At 50.0% G+C, this 20002-nt stretch overlaps 1 protein-coding gene and 1 non-coding gene across 6 annotated transcripts in view; both read left to right on the top strand.

Moving 5' to 3' along the window:
• NRG2 (neuregulin 2) overlaps positions 1-20002 on the top strand; it is a 208091-nt gene that overhangs the window by 153943 nt on the left and 34146 nt on the right. For all 5 annotated transcript variants that reach the window (XM_064276999.1, XM_064276989.1, XM_064276980.1 and 2 more), the window contains exon 2: positions 14286-14457. In XM_064276999.1, the coding sequence (XP_064133069.1) occupies positions 14286-14457 (172 nt within the window). The remainder of the gene's footprint in view (positions 1-14285; positions 14458-20002) is intronic.
• On the top strand, positions 17988-18061 carry TRNAI-AAU (transfer RNA isoleucine (anticodon AAU)). The gene has a single exon. It is a non-coding gene; the product is annotated as a tRNA-Ile (tRNA).

Genomic DNA, 20002 nt, shown 5'->3' with positions numbered 1-20002 from the left:
CTAAGTTACCGGCCTTTGCTCTGTGCCTCCTAAAAGACCGTTCAGGCTTTGATGGAAATGTCTCCTCTGCTTGAGCTCCCCTGTGAATTGGGAATCCATGTCTGCCCACTGGGGAATGGGGACAGGCTTCAGTCTTCACCAAGGTGTCCTGGAACATGAAGGTGGATTAGCCTCACTACCTGAGATCTCTACACACAACTCACCCAAACTCCCTGGCATTCTGTTCTTTAGACTCTTGGACCCCTAGAAATCCTGGCAGGGTCTTTCCCATCTTTCACATCCTTCTGCGTCTGCAAAAGATAGTGCCCAGGCTTCTAGGACAGGGTTTTGGCCAGAGGTAGAGATGCACTCGTGTGCACGTGTCCAAACAGTATCTGGGGGTTGCATTTGGCAGCCTCACCTCTGGCCATGGCCCCTGACTAACCCTGCTGAGCCAGGCACCTGGAGCCATCCTCCCACCCCTCTGGGACTCAGCCTGTGCCTCACACTCTGCTCCAGCTCCCTGGCACCTCAGGGTTCATTAGGAACAATCACAACAAGCAGAGAGTGACTTTGTACTTCCCAGTAGTCTTTCATCCTGAGAGCTCAAAGCAGTTTACAGACTAGCAATCATTGGTCCTCAGCCCAAGTTCCAGGCATTCAGGGAGGGGTGAAGAGGGGACAGAGAGCTCTAGTCTTTCCGGACGGGCACAGCGGTGGGGCTGGGGTAGGGCCATGAGTCACCTGGGTTGGAGTGGGGTGGGCCAGTGGGTCTGGGATAGAGCTAAAATTGGACTGAGGGCTCCAGGCTACAAATAGAGGGGGCATTCTCCCTTAAAAGATTATGGGTTGGGCCCTTCCTTCCCCCCTTCCCGGCAGAGACCCAGGCCCTCCGACCTAGGTGGGCTCTGTGAGCAGGGGCTACTAGAGGAGGAAGAAACAACTCCATGAGAAGAAGAGCACTTGGACTCAGATATTGACAGGAATCACGAAGTTATCCTGTTAGTGCCTTCTCCCATCGGTGCCAGAAGCTTCAGGGCACCAAGTTAGGGCAACCCTGGCCTTAGGGCAGCGCCAGAGTTCTGGTCCAGCACAGGCCAGCCCTAGTCCTGGCCTCAGGGTTGGCTCCCAGGTGCCTACCTATGCCTGGTCAACCCCATTCATGCCTCTCAGCCTCTGCTCTTGGGCCACAAAGCTGGCCTGAGGGACAGTTGGCATAGGGAAGAGAGGCTTTCTGGTAAAGAGTTGCCAACGCTTGAGAATTGGGCCCCATTAGAACCGTATTCTGGTTGTGTTGCCATCACAATTTCTGAGCTTATAGCATACCGTTCATAACTTAGTGGGAGGAGAGCGGTGGCATGTCTTCCCGGGCTGCCTCCAGGCCCGCCTGGGTCTAACCGTCCATTTCTCAAGACTTCCAGGCCCTGGCCACAGTAACTACACACACTGCATGTACTTTCACTCACGTTTGTATATTCAGTTCTGCAGGAATTCGTTGAGCTCCTCCTATGTGAATAAACCACAGCCTCTGCCCTAAGGAAGCGCAGATAGATCCTTACACAATGGCCTATGACTGGAACCAAGTGTGAGGCCAGAGATGTGCACAATGCATGGTGAGGAGAGGAAAGATTTGTCCTGGGAAAGCAAAGGGAGGGCTTCACAGAGGAGGTGGCATTTGAGCTGAGCCTGGATGGTGAGTAGAATTCACCAGGGGGGAAAAAAGCCTTCCAAGCAGTAGGAACACACCCATGCCAGTTTGCACCTGTGAGGGCCAGGGGATGGGAGGCAGGTGGTAGTAACAACGAAAGCAGCTGTCCTTTACTGAGCACTTATTATTTGCCAGCACTGCTCCTACGAAGTATAGGTATTATTTTATCATCCTCATTTTACAGATAAGAAAACCCAGGCAGGGAAAGTCCATGACTTGCCTTAGATCCAACTATGAATTAGTGGCAGGATGGGATGTAAAGCCTAGGTCTGCCCCCTGCCCTGTCTCAGCATGCACAGTCCACCTGGCTCCTGGCTCTTCCACATTTCATGTCCCTCGAGAAAAACCAGTGAAGGGCAGAAGAGGCATTGTTGGTCTACTTGTTGGAGCAGGCCTTCCCATCAGATCACCTGATCAGATATTTATTTCCTAGGCTCTTGTTAATAAAACTCTGAGGGTGGGACCCGGGGGTACAGATGAGCAGGTTGAGTCCCTGCCCTCAAGGAGCTTAAGTGCGACTGTAGCGGTAAGGTGTGAACAGGAGCAGTGGCACGAGAGGGCAGCCCCAGACCCTGAGGCTGTGCCAACAAGCAGAAAGCTTCAGAGGCTTCATGGGAAACGACGTTATTATGGTCAAGTGGCTGAGCGATAAACCAAGCTTGGGTTACAGAGTCTGGGTAGATTTAGTACAGGGTCCAAGAGTGAGTAGTTAGTTATCTGGTCCCGTGGAGCCTTTTGCGCAAAAAGTGAATATTTAAATCGGTAGGAACCTGATTTAAAGCATAACCTGGGAACTTGTTAGAAATGCTCAGGCGCCCCACCCCTGACCTGTTGAATCAGACACTGTGGGGATGGAGGCCAGTATTCTGTGTTTTAGCAAGCCCTCCAGTTAATTGTAATGCATGCTGAAGTTTGGGAACCACTGGTTCAGCTGGGTGTCCCAGCCTCACAGAGCAGAGCCCTATGGAGGTTTGCCCAGTTCCACAGGAATTTACCAAGCTCCTGTGTGCCAGGCATGATGCTTGGGCAGCCGCAATGCTGGCTGAGATGCTGTTGTTGGGGAATGGGCTCACCACCTTGTGGGACAAGATAGATATAGACAGACCTAATTTCAGCTGCAAGGCTGCCCCTGCCAAGTGCTGACACAGAATGGATAGGAGAGACTAATTCCAATTAGAGGACTCTAAGGAGGTTTTATGGGGCAGGAGATGAGGCTGAGCTAGACTTAGGAGGAGAATAGGAAGGACTGTGATGGATAGATCTAAAGGAGCCAGGCATTCAGGTTGAGGAAACCACACCAGCAAAGGTGCGGAGGCTGTGGAACAGAAGGTGATTAGAAAATAAAGTGCAATCTATTAGATATGCTGCCTGATGGGATGTATAGGAGGAGAAAGACCAATAGGGCCAAGTGGTGGATTTTCTGAATGTCAGGCTGGTGAGGAGTTTAGCCTTTGTCCTAAATAGCAGGAAGCGAAGGGTTCTGAGCAGGAGGGTGAACTAGTCAGAGCTGTTCTTTAGGTATCATCAGCCACCCCCAGTTTGTGGAAGGGTGCACAAGGGGAGGGCACAGTCAGGAGCTCCTGCAGTAGTTCCAGCTGAGCCGTCAGGATATGTGCGAGTGGTAGTGGATGGGGAGAGGGGGGCGTGGGCTTTGTCCCAGGATACCTTGGCAGCCAGAAACACTTGGGAAGGATTCTGTAGTCTTGGGCCAACAGCAGCCTTGATCCATATCTGTGACTTCTAGGGGCAGACAGGTGAGGCTGAGTCTGAGCTCATGGTCCAATGCCTTCACTGTACAGATGAGGAAACCGAGGCCCAGAGAGAGAAGTCCACATCCCACACAAGGCAAAGGTCTGGGCGGCTACAGGGCAAGACCTCAGGCACTACCCCCACACATACACCCTCTGCAGCCTCACATCTCACCCTGGTACATGGCGATCAAGTCAAACGGAATTTTTCCCTGTTGCTTGGATGCATTGTGGTCTACTGCCTCCACCCTATGACCTTGCTGTTCTCTTTGCCTAGAACACTCTCTCCCTTCTCTTGAGTAACTCCTGCTCATCCTTCAGCCCAGCATAGGCTTCTCTTCCTCCACAAAGCCTTCCCTAGACCTCACAGTGAGGAGGTGGTCTCAGTACAGCCTTGGCTCCCACAGCACCCAGTGCCTCTCTGTCATAGTATTGATCCCACAGTGTGGACACTACCCCACTCAACTAGAATCTCCATGAGGGCCGGAGCCATGTCAGCTTGATCCTCAGCACCAGACATGTGCTAAGTGCTCAATACATATTTGAGAAACTGAATGAATAAGGATATTCTCAAGCTATTTCACCCATGTATGTGGAGACCTAGGTGACCCCTTCTCCTGTTGAAGAGGGGCAGACTCATGGGAAGAGGGTATCCTGGCTGATCTTCCTGCCCGTGGCCGGGAGCCCCTTAGTGGTTGAGCAGTCTGGTAGGCTAAGCAAGAGCAGTTTTTCAGTGCAGCCCCCTGATTTCCTCACCTGTTCAACTATTCTGGGACAGATGTATGTTTTGGCTGAGGAGGAGGGAGAGGTATGAGTTGGGGGAAAGGGATCTGGGATTAGCCATCAAGGGGCCCTACCCTCTCTTCAGTGCTCACAGCAGCTTGATCTGGGCCACTCTGAGGCACCCATCAGTCACAGTTCAGCCTTACATCATTAATTCATTTGTTCAGCCAGTGATAAGTGAGCATCTCCTCAGTGCCAGACACCAGGAATATAGCGATGCCTGGACACATCCCCTCCCCAAGCTTCCCACAGCCTAGAAAGATATGAGCCCAGATTTTTTGAAGGTAGAAAGTGGCTTGAGCCCAAGGAAAGACAGGTAAAAGGCTCAGGGAGTCTGTGTAAGGCAGAGATTTGCTTCTGGCTGGGGGGATTAGAGAAGGCGGTGGCTTCTGAGATCTTGAGGGGTTTAGATTCATAAGAACTGCCATTTATTGAGCTATCTCTCTGTTCCAGGCATTGTGTTAAACTCTTGTCATTACCCCCTTTTAATTCTCAACTCAATCTTAAAAGGGGAGTGAGAGTTTCCCTGTTTTACAGACAAGAAAACAAAGGCTCAGAGATGTTAAGTAACTTGCCTAGTTATACAAGACATTGAGCAGAGCCAAGAATCTAACCAAGGCCTATCTAACCCCCTAGTCTGCATGTCTGACCCTCTCCTACTCTGCTGCCTGCATGAGGAATGGCACTGGGGCTGGAGGAGAAGCGTGAACAGATGGGACATGTTTGAGGAGCAACCAGTGCTTCGGTTTGGCTGGAGCATAGCATTCCTGAAGGGAAGTGGTAGGGGGAAGCAGAAAGATGTGTTTGGGAAGGGGGCCCACGTACTGACCCAGGAAGCTTTCCCTAAGGGCCAGGCAGCCACCAAGGAAGGCAGGTGGCCTTTCTTCTATAGACATCATGGGGCCAATGAAGGTTTCTGAATGGTGGAGAAGCATATGGAGGGGAATCTGCCAAAAGCCAGAAATTGAAGGGGGTGATATTTGAGATGGGGAGGCTAGTGTAATGGTACTGGGGGGTGGGGGTGGGCAACAGTATGGCCTGAACCAAGGTGTGGCAGACGATGGAGGGGAGGCTATTAGGGTGAGAAGCTTGGTGAAGGTTGAATGGACTCGATCATTTGGAAGAATCAAAAGAGACACAGAGTTGCCAAAGATGACTGAAAGAGGGAGCCCAGGAGAAAGCAAAGTCGGGAGAGAAGATGGAGAATTTTTTTCCACATGTTATTTTTTTGCTAGTGACAATATCTTGATGTTTTGTGGTGTGTTCTTTCCAGCCCCCTCTCCCTCACTTGCCTGAATGACAAGGTCCCACATCTCAGCCCGCCAATACTCTAGCGTGCCTAGGCCAGGGCTCTCTCAGCTTGTGGACAGACTTGAGGAGGAGGCAAGGACTCTAGTGGTCTGGGCCCCATGCACCCATGGGGGTATCTGAATTTGGTGAACAAACCAGGCCTGTATCTGAAACCCAACATTTCTTTGAAGTCATGCGTTTTTATTTTATCGTAAAAATCCGCATGAACTTGACATTCTACACCATCACATGTCTATTTATTTTAATACAAAGGTGCTGTTTTGCCTTACTAATGAGCTTGGCAGGCCTTCCAGAAAGAGGCCCCGAGGTCATCCTGTGGCTTTGCTGTACAGGAGAGAAGCCCTTCTTGTCTGCGTCTACAAGATGCCAATTCCCTATCCCCCACTCCTGCTACATTTCTTCATGACCCAGAGCTTCAGAAAGAACTTTCTGCAGCCAGGCTAAGGAGACAGGAAGTGCAGGCCCATCCCTAAGGGGAAAAAGACTCTGGGATCCCTGCCTCAGCTCTGCTCCCTCTGGGTTCCCTGAGCCAGGGGTAGCCTAGTCCAGCAGCCACGACCCCTCTCCCAGAGGTTTCTCCAGCCTGAAGACTTTGGCCCAAAGCCCAGCCTTTCCCAGTGGGCAAATATGATAATGACCTTCCTGGACTATCATCTCTGCCTTGACCCCAACCTCCACCTTTGGCAGCTGAAGAAATGATAGTGGTCCCTCCTTATAGAGCTTTCTCTTACTCCATTCCTTAAAATAGCTAAAGTATGGTTTATAGATGAGTCAACTGAGGCCCAGGAGGTTAAATTACTCACCTAAGGCCATACAGCTGGCAAATGGGGAGACTGGGACAAAGACATGAATTGCTGTGTCCTTAGCTGCCGTTCTTTCCTCTGTTACTGTGCTGCTTCCCCGGCCTCATCCGTGCCAGCTCAAGGTGTCTGTGGCCTGGGCTGTACATACTGTAAGAGCCTACAAAGACCTTGGTGTCTGTGCTGAGTGCCCATATGTCTACCCCAGCAACTGCTGCCTCTGCTGTGTGAACCTGTGTGATCTCCCATAAGCACAGGTGACCTCCCTCTCACTCCCCCTCTCTAAGGCTTGTGTACCCAGATCTCAGCCCTAAGCTCAGGGGGGCACTGCAGCATGTATTTGCCTGGCTCCCAGACCTAGGCACATCTCCGCTAGCCTTGCAAGGCCCCGGAGGAAGCCACAGTTTCTGCCAGCATGCCTGACTCCTGGCAGAGGGGGGTGGGGCAGGCATAGCATTGGCCCTCATGGTAAGAGGGGGCCTGTGCATGCCCTGCCCTCAGATTGTGGGGCCGAGTGTCAGTGGACAGGTGCTTCTAGATGAGCAGGCAACCATATCTATAGGTCTTGGCACTACCAAGTTCATCTCCTCCTCCTCCCTCCCTTCCCCTTCTTTACCTACCTTCGTGCTACAGCGTCTGCTCCCTTTAGCTTTCATCCCCAGCGGACCCTGACCTCTCTATCTGGTAGCTGAGGAGCCAGGCACCTGGCCCACTGAGCTGGAAGCCTATCAGGTCTGGGCTGGCTTTTACTGGTGCAGGAAAGTGGCATTTGTAAGGCTGTGCTTCCCTCCCAGCCTGACTGGGAGCCCTAAGCAGGAGGCAGAGCCCAACCAACAGCAGGGATTATGTCCTGTTCGGCACCACATCCCTAGTGCCTGGTAAGGGGCCTGGTATGTCACAGAAGCTGTTTGTTGGATATGGATATTGGTTGGATGGATGTAAGAAGAGGGCAAGACAAGCCCAGGCACCGTGCTGGGCCAGGGTGGCCGAGGAAATGTGGCTCAGGGAAAGCCAAGAGGCCCAGCTGAGCACCTACTTCCTTTGGGAGCCCTGTCTCATGAGTATCAAATGGCTCTGCTACAGGCCAAGGAGAGGACACCTGGCTGCCCAATTCACAGGTTAGGCCCTGTGTCTATTTTTAGTTGTGCGTGGGTTCCCCCCGCCCCCTTCTTTCTTTCCCATTTGAACTTGGAGTCTGTAATTAACCTCCAATATGTTTTTTTTATGTTGCAGTTACTTTGTGGGTGGGAGAGGTGGTGTTGAGGGGGCAGGCCAGCAGCCCGGCTGCAGCAGGACGATGAGAGACTTTGAAGCCAGGCAGACTGGCCGCATTGTCTCCAGGTGTTGCCCTGCAAAGGGGACTGCTCAGCCTTAGTCATGAGATGAGAATTGTTAACCCTTTTAAGAGTCCGCTGCCCCTGCCCCCTGGGCGCTGGGCAGGAGGCAGGGCCAGGCCTTCCCTGGCTAGGGTGCCTGGCCATCCCCTGGGCGTCTGTCTTGCTTTCAGATCTCTGCAGGCTCCGCACCCACCACCCACTGCCGAGAGAAATGAGGTCAGGCAGCTGGCAGCAGCGGCACCTCCTGGCCTTAGGGCTGGGATGTGGGAAAGGAACAGCCCTGGTTGTCGTTGTTGCTATTGTTGTTATCTTTAACGAGGTGCTTTCTGGGGATCGCCTGTCAAACAGAGACAATCCAGATGCCCTGGCTTGACCCCAGGTGACGGGAAAGCAGAAGCCGCAAGATACTCCATGGCCCAATTTGTGGCAACTGCAGATATGTGACTTAAGGGTTTATGGAACCCATCCTCAAGGGAAATCTTTTTGTGGAGATTGGGTTACTCTTGAGAGACTTTCCTCTTGTTATAAAGACGCTGCAGGAGACCGCCTCCCTTCACCTCCACACACCCCACTCCAGAGAACCCTAGTCCTGGCATGTAGGTGGGCATTTTTCTAAGAGGCAGGGGGCTGGACAAAGTGACCTCTGGGCTTCCTCCCAACCCAAAGAGTATAGGAGCTCAGCAGAGGGCTGGGTCTGAGGAGTGAGATATTAGGGGACGTGAAAAGCAAGCTGCCCAATACCTAAGGGCACTCCTAGACCACCAACTAGCCACCCTCCATCTGGGGGATGGGAACAGCCACAGGGAATCAGGGTATCAGTGATGGTGGAGGGCAGGGAGTTAGGAATATTCACCCCTCTTCTTGTGCACACAGTTATTCCTCTTGCTTCTGCCTCATGCCCTCATCTGTCCAGATGGAGCTTTGAGAGTCTCCTCATTGCATGGGGAAGGACTCAAGCCCTCAGGACTGTTACTCTTCCCCTTGGCCACCAAGCTGAATATGTAGAGATTATTGCAGTATTGTTAATAATATCAGAACATTGGAGACCACCTACAAATTCATCTGAACAATGGAATATTATGCAGCCATTAAAATGATTTAGATCTATATTTCCAGACTTGGAAAATGTTTTTTTTTTTTTTACAATATATTGACTGAAAATAGTAGAATATAAAACATTTTGGAGAGAAAAGTCTTTCAAAAGGTATTTGAAAATGTTGACAGTGGTTTTCTCTCTGGTGGTAATTGAATTGACTTGAATGTTCTTTTCTTTTTCTTTACATGTATTATGTAGTTTTTCTCCAACAGAAATGTATTTCTTATATATGAAACAGTAACAGAGGGAGAAAAGCGAAACTCCTTGGCGAGTGGGGAGATGGGTGATTATTCTATATATGGCTGAATCATTTCTGCCTGGGGCAAAGCACAGAGACTGCATGCAGTAGGCACTCAGTAAATGCAGGTCAAGTGAGCAGGGAATGCGTGACTGCCCTCCGTGACGCTCTTGCCCTGACAGGATCCCATCCATGCCAGGAATTCCTTTGCTTGGTTCATCTCTGGCCCCAAGACCCTCTCAGGACCTGGCCTCCATACCTGCACACTAGCATTGCACCCTGGGAACACAGGCAACACTGGACCCTCCTCAGAGAGGGTGCCAGAAAGGGGGCTGGAGCTGCCAGTCATGTTTGAGGCCCCATAAGAGCTGTCTCGGCATAGTGGTTATGTGCTACAGCTGCTAACCCAAGGGTTGGCAGTTCAAATCCGCCAGGCACTCCTTGGAAACTCTGTAGGGGCAGTTCTACTCTGTCCTATGGGGTCGCTATGAGTCGGAATCGACTTGACAGCACTGGGTTTGTTTTTTTTTTTTTTTGAGAGCTGTGTAAATAACACCTCAGTCTTGTCTCAGGGGACCCCAGGGGTTGGTACTGGATCCCATGGCTGGAAGTCACAGGGGGAGAAGCAATGGTGGCTCAAGTTAAGAATGAGCTTATCATGCAGAATGTAAGATCAGGTCAACTTGTCAGCTTCTAATGCTTCCCATCTCACTTAAATAACAAATCTAGACTTCTCTGGCTTACATAGCCCCATGTCACCTGACCCTGCCTGCCCCTCCAAGCTCCCCTCACACCACCCCGTCATCCACTATGTTCCAGCCATATGAGTCTTGTTTAGTCCCTTGAACTCACCAAGCTCATTCCCACCCTTAGGGCCATTTTCTAACTGCTTATGACTGTCTCATATTTCCTGTTGTTTACTCATTGTCTATCTCCCTCACTAAAATTCAGACTCCCTAAGACAAGAAGTTTATCTGTCTTGTTCACTCCTAAATACCTAGGGCTCATAACAGTACCCAGAATGCAGTAGGTGCTCAACTCATACATTGAATGAATGAATGGGGAACAAGTGAACTAAATGGGGTTGTTGTGAAGTGAGTGGGCTGTCCTGAGAAGTGGCTATCTGCTCACACGGGGTTCTCACTAGATGAAATATGATTCTGTGTTTTTCATCGGTGGCAGGAAATGACTACAAACCCCCATTTCCTCGGTCTCTCCAAACTGAGGTCATGCCTGCTGTTTCTGGGGTCAGTTTCTATGTATCCCCCTCCCATCACCACCATTAAGCTGTGGCCACAGGCTCAGTGCATAGTATTGTGCCAGGACTAAACATCAGGAAACAAGACTATACAGTGACCACTGCTTCCTTCCACCAGGTGTCACCCGCACCCCCACCCTGACTTGTTGGGAGGGAGGTGGCCTGTGGTGGTGGGGAGCAGAGGGCTCCCTTATCTCAGAACTGCAAGAAAGGCCAACACTCTCCAACGAGGGAGAGTGTACCTCTGGGCCTAAGAAGAGCCCTCTGTATCCCCAGTTCACACAGAAAAGGGAGGGACTCGCTGGAGGTTACCAGTTAACCATGAAGCTAGGGCATTGAGTGCTAATCCAACTTCAGAGCAAAAGCACCTGTACAGACGTGCTCAGCTTGTAGCCAGTCACTGAGCTCTACATTTACAAGATGTGCGCTTTTCTGTCTGTTTGTGACCTGTATTTGTTTAAGTTACAAAGACACCTAAAAAAAACCACATGCCCAGCAACACTCTCACAAGTTCTACTTCCGAATGTCTGGAAGATGTCCCAGGCACTGCTATAATTTTTAAAGCTTCTCATGGGATTCTCATTTGCAGCCGTGGTTAAGAGCAACTGATAAGGAATGACCAGGGACCCCAGAACAGATCCCAGAGTAGAGGGTAGGGAGCTTAGGTAAGGGGGAAGGATGCTGAAGCAGAACTTCTACCACACTTAAAATAATGAAACTCTAGAAAGTCCATCAGATTGATAGGCTGGTCTACATAAAACCTCTGGGTGTCAAAAAAAAAAAAAAGAACCAGCATTTAAAAATTGAGAAGCAGGTAATTGGGAAAAACCATTGTAGCCAAAGGTTAATAGCCTTAATATTTATAAAGAGCTCTCAGAAATCAATAAGAAGATGAGCACTCAATAGAAAAACAGGCTGCAGACATGAACAGACAACTCAAAAAGAAGAAACATGATGGGCCGGTCCACTTACGAAGTGTTCAGCCTCACCAGTAATCAAATAAATGCAAATGAAAACAACAAAGAGACGTTATCTTTGTCTAGTTAATTGGCAAAGATGAAATACATGATAATAACTTGTGTTGGTGAGGGTGTGGAAAAAACAGGCATTGTCACTCTCTAGTGGGAGTGCAAATTCGCTCAACATTTCCAGAGGGCAATTTGGCAACGTGCAAAGCCAAGGAAGATTGCATACCCTTTGACGCAGCAATTCCACCTTTAGGAGATGGCCTTAGGAAATAATTGTGGATAATGATAACAATAATAACTAACCTGTATAAAATGCTCTGTATGTACCAGGCTTCACACACATTATCTCATATAATCTTCACGGCCATCTTCCCATGAGATCGGAGCTATCATTATCACTTGGATTTTAGAGATGAAGAAAGTAGAGGTGCAAAAGAAAGTACATGACCTAAGGACACAGAGCTAACAAGTAGCAAAGCCAGGATTTGAGCACGGGCAGTCCAGGTCTAGAGCCATATTGCCCTTTCAGCAGTATGCACTGGATGTATGCAGTGACGAAGCTGCAAGAGTGTTCCTCCAAGGTTGTCTGCAGGCAGGGGGTGGGAAACATGCTAAAATGCCCAGTGAAAAGAATTAGTTACAAAAATTTTGTTACACCCATACAGTGAAATATTATACAACCATGAAAAATAGTGCTATAGAAAAAAAATATGTGTAGGAATACTGGTATTGGTTTATATATACATAAAATACCTGAAAATGTGTGCAAGGAATTGATTAAAATTGGTTGCCTCCTGAAAAGGCAACTATGGGGCTATGGTCAGAAGTAAAAAGGAGTTTTTGCTTGTTTGTTTTAGCCATATGTCTTTTTACACATCTTGAATTCTGAATCATGTAGGGGGAAAAAAATTATATATATATATATATATATATATGCACATACACGCATGTATATAAACCAGCTGCCATCAAGTCGATTCCAACTCATGGTGACCCTGTACATATCAGACTAGAACTGTACTCCCTAGAATTTTCAATGGCTGATTTTTCTTAAGTAGATCACCAGGTCTTTCTTTGAAGGCACCTCTGGGTGCTCTCAAACCTTCAACCTTTCAGTCAGCAGCCAAGCACATTAACCATTTGTACCACCCAAACACTGCACACACATGTACACGTATATAAATGATGTTATAGAGCTTGTTCCACATAACTTTATTTTCTTGAAACGCTATTAAAGGTTTCAAGGAAAAAAAAAAAAAAAACAACTGAGGCCCTACCTGTAGAATCATACTAAAGTTGATAAAGATATTTCTTTAACTGTTTACCCCATGTTCCCCAAACTGATTTGTTCATGCACCCCTTTTTTCAAGTAATACCCATTATCAACTCATGTCCTATAGAATTTAGTTTGGGAAGTGCTATTAGAGATTAATATTTAATGCCAAGGAGAAGAACTGCATCATTTCATTAAATGAAGGAAACCTGTTACTGGCAGTGATTTCATTTTGTTTAAAACTGTGTATGTGTAAGAGAGAGAGACAGGGAGAATAATGGGTGATTTTTGTTTTTTTTACCTCTCTATTTTTTAATTTTCTACGATGAACATAATTATTTTATAAGAATCATTTTTTAAGTCTATGTAATGCAGCTTTTTAAGGTTTCGGGAGCCCTTTCTTTTTATGCTGTCTGCCCCCTGCACCCTCGCTTGCGTCTCATCCCTACTTCTAAGCAGCAGCTCAGGGCTAGGTTCAATGAGGGGGCCTCTCTCTATAGCCAGGCCCCCTCCCCAGCCTTTCTCCAAGCCAGCTAGGCCCATTGCCAGGACTCTGAGCCCTGAGGAAAAGACCAGTGGCCAATGGCTGCTCAGCACCCAAGCAACTCCCTGGGCCCACCAGACCCTCCCTTCTACTACCAGAAAGACTTTAATCTGTGTCTCCACTCCTCAAATAGAAGTGAGGCTGCAAAAGCAGTCACCAACCCGGTACCAGGCTGGCTCATTACAAATCCGGATGCCTGGGCTTTGGTCTCCAAGCTGACTCCCTGGCTTTGTGACCTCAGAGAATTGTCTAACCTCTTTGAGCTCAGCTTCACCCACTGGGCCTGTAGAGACACTTGCCTCACAGAGCTCACATGAGAGCATGCAGGAAGGCATGGCGTGTCCTGTAAAGGGCTGCTCCAATGGACAGTGTTGCATACCCCAGTTGGGAGCATTGCTGGCCCTCACCTTACTGACAGCAGAGGACTTTTTCCTTTTTTTTTTTTTAGGTGGGAGAGGGGAGCAAAAGGGTAAAGCATGAGAAAGACGATGATGTTTAAGAAATACGGGAAAAGTGCCTGTGCCCACCAGTATAGCCCCAGGCCACTCAACTCAGCCCACGTGTGGTTCTCCAAAGCCACATACTGCCTCTGACTGGCTGGCCCACCTCCCTTCTTCATCCTTGAAGTCTTAGCTAAGCTACCCCTTCCCCAGCCTGGCTTAGAGTCACTCTTCTGGGCTGTACCACTGCCCCTCCCCCCGCCCCACCTTCCATGACCATGCTGTGATGTCAGTGCTAGGCTGAACTTCCCGAAGTCAAGAGCTGTGTCTGCCATCTTGGTTTCCCTGTGTCCTCTGGGCCCCACACAGGCCCGGGGGCTGGGAACAGGAGTTAGTCTTGAACACTGAAGTCAAGGAGACCTGGGTTTGAATCCCAGTTCTACCACCCTGGGGAAGTGATTTCATTACTCTGAGCCTCAGTTTCCCTGTCTATATATGGGGTTAATCATTGCCGTGAACTCATGAGGTTATCGTGAAGATTTCATAAGCTGATGTATATAAAGCTCCTAGTACCATTCCAGGCGTGAAGGAAACTCTATAAATAGTGTAGTAAATAAATAGTGTCATTGCAGACTCTGTCAATGCTTGCTGGATTGAACTAGGAAGGGGCACCAGGACAAGTGGCTCCCCAGACTCATCCGTTCACCTGCCCCCGAGGACAGTGGCCCTTACCCTCCACTGCTCATGCCTGGAGTTGCTCTCACCAGTGCCACGCTCACCGTCCTGCCTTGTACCCCCACAGCCACCCGGCCTAAGCTGAAGAAGATGAAAAGCCAGACGGGACAGGTGGGTGAAAAGCAATCGCTGAAGTGCGAGGCAGCAGCCGGTAACCCCCAGCCCTCCTACCGCTGGTTCAAGGATGGCAAGGAGCTCAACCGCAGCCGTGACATTCGAATCAAGTACGGAAACGGCAGGTGAGCACCGTCCAACACTCCCTCCAGCTGACCTGAGAAGGAGGTGCCTGAGCTAGGCAGAGCCTAGGGCTGTGCCCCCACGCATGGAAACAATCCCAGGCCCTCTCCACACCCCTTCCTTGCTAAGCCAAACCTTCTCCCCGCAGCTCTGGGTCCCTCTGGTCATGTTGGCCCAGTATCTTGGAGACTGTAGATGCTCAAGCAATTTCTCTGTATGGTTAAAGGCAATTTGACTGTCAAGGTCAGCTTTACTTGTGGATTAAGGATCTGGAAGCCTACCCCTATCCCTAACACTTCTCAAATGGGGTCTGAAAGCCCCACCATTTGGTAACCTTTGAGGAAAGACTCTCACTCTAGAATGCCTCTGGGAGGTCACACATGATGATGATCTGGTTTCTCAGCTGAGTAAGCTATCACTTAGTAGAGAGCAAAAAAAGAGCAAGGCAAGGGGAAAAGTCACTATATCTCAGATAGTGTCCCCTATGAAATGGGGATTGTCTAATCTTTGACTTAACGGTACAGGGAAATGAATCAGAAGTTCTCTGAATCTCTACGTTGCAGAAGATGACTTCTCTTCCTGCTTGGGTTGGTAGGGCAGGGGACCTTCAGGCACCAGAGAATCCAGAAATCCAAGAGCAGCCTCCCCACCTCTCTCTTGCCCTCCACCTGGCCTCTGAGGAGATATCAGAATGCAGGACAGACAGGGAAGCTAAACACAAGTTCTACCTGACCTACTCTGTTGGTCCTAGGGGCCAGGCAGGCTCCCCTGGGTGGCCGGGGAGCACCCTAATCTTTTCTGCTCCCTCTGGAGTAGCTTACACCACCTCTTTTTGTCTGTCCTTTTCTTCCATAATCCTCACAAAATGCAAACGAAGATGATTTTTGAGACACCCCCTCTCCCCCTTCCGGCCTGCTGCACAGCAGAAAGTGATGGAAAGAAGGCATGAGTCCAAGCTTCTCCTAGGTGGCTCTGTGGTCCTGAATATGCACACCCAGAACCTGTGAAAAGAAGGAGTTGGAGCAAATGGTCTGTGATGTCCTCCCAGTTAGGGAAGAGAGAAGTGGTCACCCCAGAAAGTGATCCAAGCAGAAAACAGAAAGTAATTTAAGAAGGATTTGGTTTAGATAAAAAGCTTGTGGCTGAAAGAATACTGCTTCCTAAGAAAATTGATGGGGTGTGAGGAGCGGTGTCCAGCGTGTCCCCAGCTGGCAAGAATTCAGGCTGCCCCTCCAGCTCACCTTCTGGGGCTCCCCATCCCTGCTCACTGCCCTGCCAAGACTGGCTACAAGCTGGAGAGAAGAATAGACTGCCTTCCCAGAGCTGTTGGGGCCCCTCTCTCCCTCCTGCCCTCCCTTTCTAGAAGATGACCTCTCCCCCTACTTCGCTGAGACAAAAGTAGTCAGGAGAGAGTGACTTCATTACTTCCAAACATGTCCACAACTTGGTCCATCCTCATCCCCTCATTCCTTATCCCAGTGTCACATACCCCCAGTCCCGCCTTGCACACATAAACACACACCCGCCTTCAGAACCCCGGAACCATCAACAAGCTTCTTTCTCTGGTAACTTCAAACTTTCTCTTTCTACCTACAAATCCACGCGTATCTCTTCTCTTCTTCAATGCCTTCCCTCCAACTTGTTGTTTGCTGTTCCTCCTCCAGGCGTTGCCCCTTCTCCCTCCTCCCCTCCCCTCCATCCCATATGGAGTCAGCTAAGGGGGTAGTTTTATGCCTACTGACTCCACATTCTCTCATCTTCTGCACATTCTTTGTCCTGTTGCAATCTGCTTTTAAAATATACCCCCAATATTCTCTGTGGTTATAGCTCTTGAGAGACCCCAGCAACCTCTGAGTTTCCTGGCCCCATTTCTCCAGGCCTCTCAGCAGCCATTGGCATGAGTACCACCTGCTCCCTGAGCCGGTCTGGTGCTTCTCCCGGTTCTCCCATGCCCCTAACCACTCTCTCTTGTCCTCCATCAATATTGGAGCTTTCCTGTGTTTTGGGGCTTTACTCCTCTCTTCCATTCCTCTTCACCTGTGGGTGATTTCACCCTTTCTCCTTGCTTTAAATATCTGCCAACCCCAAGTTTCCATCTCTAGTCTTGATGGCTTCTTAACCTGAGGTCCAAACCCATACTGCCAGCTAACCACCAGAAACCACCCTGAAATATCCCACAGACTTTTCAAATTCAAAATACCCTAGTCCAGCCTCTCCCTCCCATGTTCCACTCTCTGTGGTTGACTCCCTGCTGCTCAGCCCCTGTTTCCTCACCATCTGCTCCAGTGGGGTACCATGTCTCTGGAAGGAGGTGTCTCCCTGCCCTGTACATTTCTTATCTGGCCTCCCTGCCTGTAGCCTCTCTTCCTCCACTTGGTCCCACGCTTGGCCACTCTCCACCTTTTCTGGGCCACAGGCCACCTCGTGAGTCTGTTTCTATATACAACATAAATGCACTGAGCACTACTATGTGCCAAGCACTGCACTGGAGGCTGGGGATACACCAGTGAACACAACAGACATGGTCCCTGCCTTCATGGAATTTCTAGTCTAGCTTCTAGTATAGAGTCTGATAAAGGTTTGGACCCTTTCATCAGAAAAATATGCCTCATACACCCAGGCTTTACAGCTCTTCATGCTAACAGGAGGTTCACAGAGCCACTGACTCAGTGAATGCCTGACATAGAATGATCTTTCTAATGTGGACACGTACCCGATCATTCATTTACTTGACAGCTATTGAGAACCTCTTATGTGCCAAGCACAGCCCAGGCCTCATCCCACAATTTGCAGGGTGCAGGGACTGGGTACAAACCTCTCCCCAGAGGGGGCTAGTCCCAGCTTCCAACTCTCCTCTTCCTGGACTTTGAGTCACAGCCCCACTGTCCCCCAGTACCTCTCTGCTCCAGATCCCTGGTCAAACATATCATTTCCTTTCAATCTCTGACCTTGGGTCCAGGCTGTTCTCTGCATGTAAAGTTCCCATGCCCCTCTTGTCCCTGACAGAGTTCTCCAAGGTTCAGCTTAAACGTCACACTCTCTGGGTCACTTTCCTGAGCCCTCTAGGCAGCTCTCCTTGTCTCCTCCTATGGTGCCTTAGACATGGCTTCATTGCATTATTGGGGGAAGGGGGAGCTGGTTGAGTCTGTCTCTCCTGCTAGCATGAAAGAGCCTCAAAGGCTGGGGCCCCCACCCCAGTACACACCCTTGTCTACTGTAGGGCCTGGCACAGAGGAGATCTACATTAAATATTGAATTGATGAGACTCCTGCAGGACTAGCTCTCCTCTCCTGGGTACAGGGCCACACTGGAGCTAGACAGAAGGCCCTTTGGGTTGTCCTAGGCTTTGAATAAGTTACTATCCTGGTCAAACCTCCATTTCATTTGACAAATGAGTTATCCAGTCCAGAAACAAGGCCTGGTCAGGTCTTCCCCTCCTGGGTATTAGGGACCCTTAATAGGCAACCCTTAGTCAGAATCAACTTGAGGCCACTGGGTTTTTTGTGTTTTTTTTAATAGGAAACTCTTAAGTGGCCAGTTAGCTCAGCTGGTTAGAGCATGGTGCTAATAATGCCAAGGTTATGGGTTCGATCCCCGTATGGGCCAAAGAAAGTTGCCTTGGAAACCCTGGGGGTGTAGTAGTTAAGTGCTGCACCCGGTAACCAAGAGGTTGGCAGTTCGAATCCACCAGGTGCTCCTTGGAAACTCTATGGAGCAGTTCTAGCCTGTCCTATAGGGTTGCTATGAGTCGGAATATACTCGACAGCAGTGGGTAATAGGAAACCCTGTAGTGATTAAGAGCTATGGCTGCTAACCAAAAGGTCAGCAGTTCAAATCCACCAAGCACTCCTTGGAAACCGTATGGAGCAGTTCCACTCTGTCCTATAGGGTCGCTATGAGTTGGAATCCACTCAACGGCAATGAATTTTGGTTTTCGTTTTTTTAAAGAGTCTGAAGTATGCCCCCACCACCTACTGTGCCCCCTGTCTGTCAGGGCCCTGTCCAATTTGCTGCATCTCTGAAACTTCCCGGTCCCATCTGTTCTGCCTCAAGCTCCCAGCAGTGAGTTGTTAATGGTGGATAGGGACCTTCTGATTCCCAGTGATCAAGCTCCTCTCAAAGTGACTTGAAGAGAGTTGCCACCTCCACACCTACCCACCCTCATGCACACACACCTCACCTGGCATGGTGTCCTTTTTGGCAAAATCTTCTTCCTCCTTGCCCGCCGCACAGCCTGCTCTCCCTCCCAGCACACTGCCTGCCCAAGCCACACTGTCTGGACGTCTCTGCTGGCCTCCAGAGACCCCCCTCTGCCGGGGTGCTGTCTGTCTCTGTGTCGCCGCACTGAGGCATCTCACCCTCCTGTGCCAGGAGAAAACTACCCCCCAGCCTTGGGCACGGGGCCCTTCCCTGCAGAACCGTATGTTCCCTTATTTATGAGGGGCAGGCTGGGACAGGCCCCTCCAACAGGCAGCGAGCGGGAGGTAGGTGCTGAGGAAAATGTGGGGACGGGTGGAGGATGTGGCTGCCCAGATTCCATCCCTGTCAGCAGGGAACTGGCTGGGGAGGGTGGAGTGGGGCGTCCATCACAGGGGGCAGGCCTGAGTCAGTAGGCGGGGAAAGAGTCCTGGCTCCCCTGGGCTCCTGACTGGAGCTGGGAGTGAGGAGAAGAAAATGTAGACCTGTAGAGCTCCCACCTTCCAGCTGTGTCCCCAGAGCCTCTTATGCCTCTCTAGAGCCCGCCTCCTAGAACTGCCAAGATCATCAGACAGCTAGTAAACCAAGGTATCTACAGCCAGCAAACCTTGGGGCCGTTTCTTCTGTCCCCTTGCCTCCGTCTTGTTCTTCAAAGCCACAGGGCTCTCCCTGAGCCTTGGGCATCATTTCTACAGGTCTCACACCTTCATGTCAGGAAGCCATTCCTTAAAGTTCCAGCTTTTATCCCTCCAGATATCCTGTGAGCATTGCTCTGCTTTGTCCTGCTACATAGGATGGCATGTAAGGGAAGCTCCTTTGAATTCAGGTGTGAGCGACAAGGAGGCTATGGATCTGTGTCCCCTGTGCACTGGCCTGTGACCCTCAGATGGTCCCCTGCCCTGCTCATCTAGTGTGCAGGGAGGGGCTGGTGGCCGGAAAGCAAGAGGAGCTTTGTTCTAGCGAACTGGGCTTTGTGGCATCTAATTAGGCTGAAGCCAGGGAAGAGATGCTGTCTTGACCAGAGGGGCCTCAAGGGCTCTGGTTATTGAAAGTAACAAGCTTTAACTGACAGAAGAGGGTTGTGGGCAAGCACCAGGCCAAGGAGAGAAATCGACTTGAGCCAGGAAGGGTATTGGGTACTTGGACAACTGTCACCATAACATCCACGAAGACATCGCCACAGTAACAGGGAACTCTTGCTTGGGGGATCTTGGGGTTAGGAGGTCTGGGGTGAGGAGGTCTGGGAAGAGACAGACTCCCAGAGGCAGAACCCAAGAGCGGGATGGTGGGCCGGTTTGCCACCTCTCCACCCCTGCCCAGGCTCTCTGCTCACGTCACCCCTGCATCAGC

This window comes from Loxodonta africana, chromosome 2 (genome assembly GCF_030014295.1).
Source record: "Loxodonta africana isolate mLoxAfr1 chromosome 2, mLoxAfr1.hap2, whole genome shotgun sequence".
NCBI lineage: Eukaryota > Metazoa > Chordata > Mammalia > Proboscidea > Elephantidae > Loxodonta > Loxodonta africana.
This window is presented reverse-complemented; position numbering and strand designations above follow the sequence as displayed.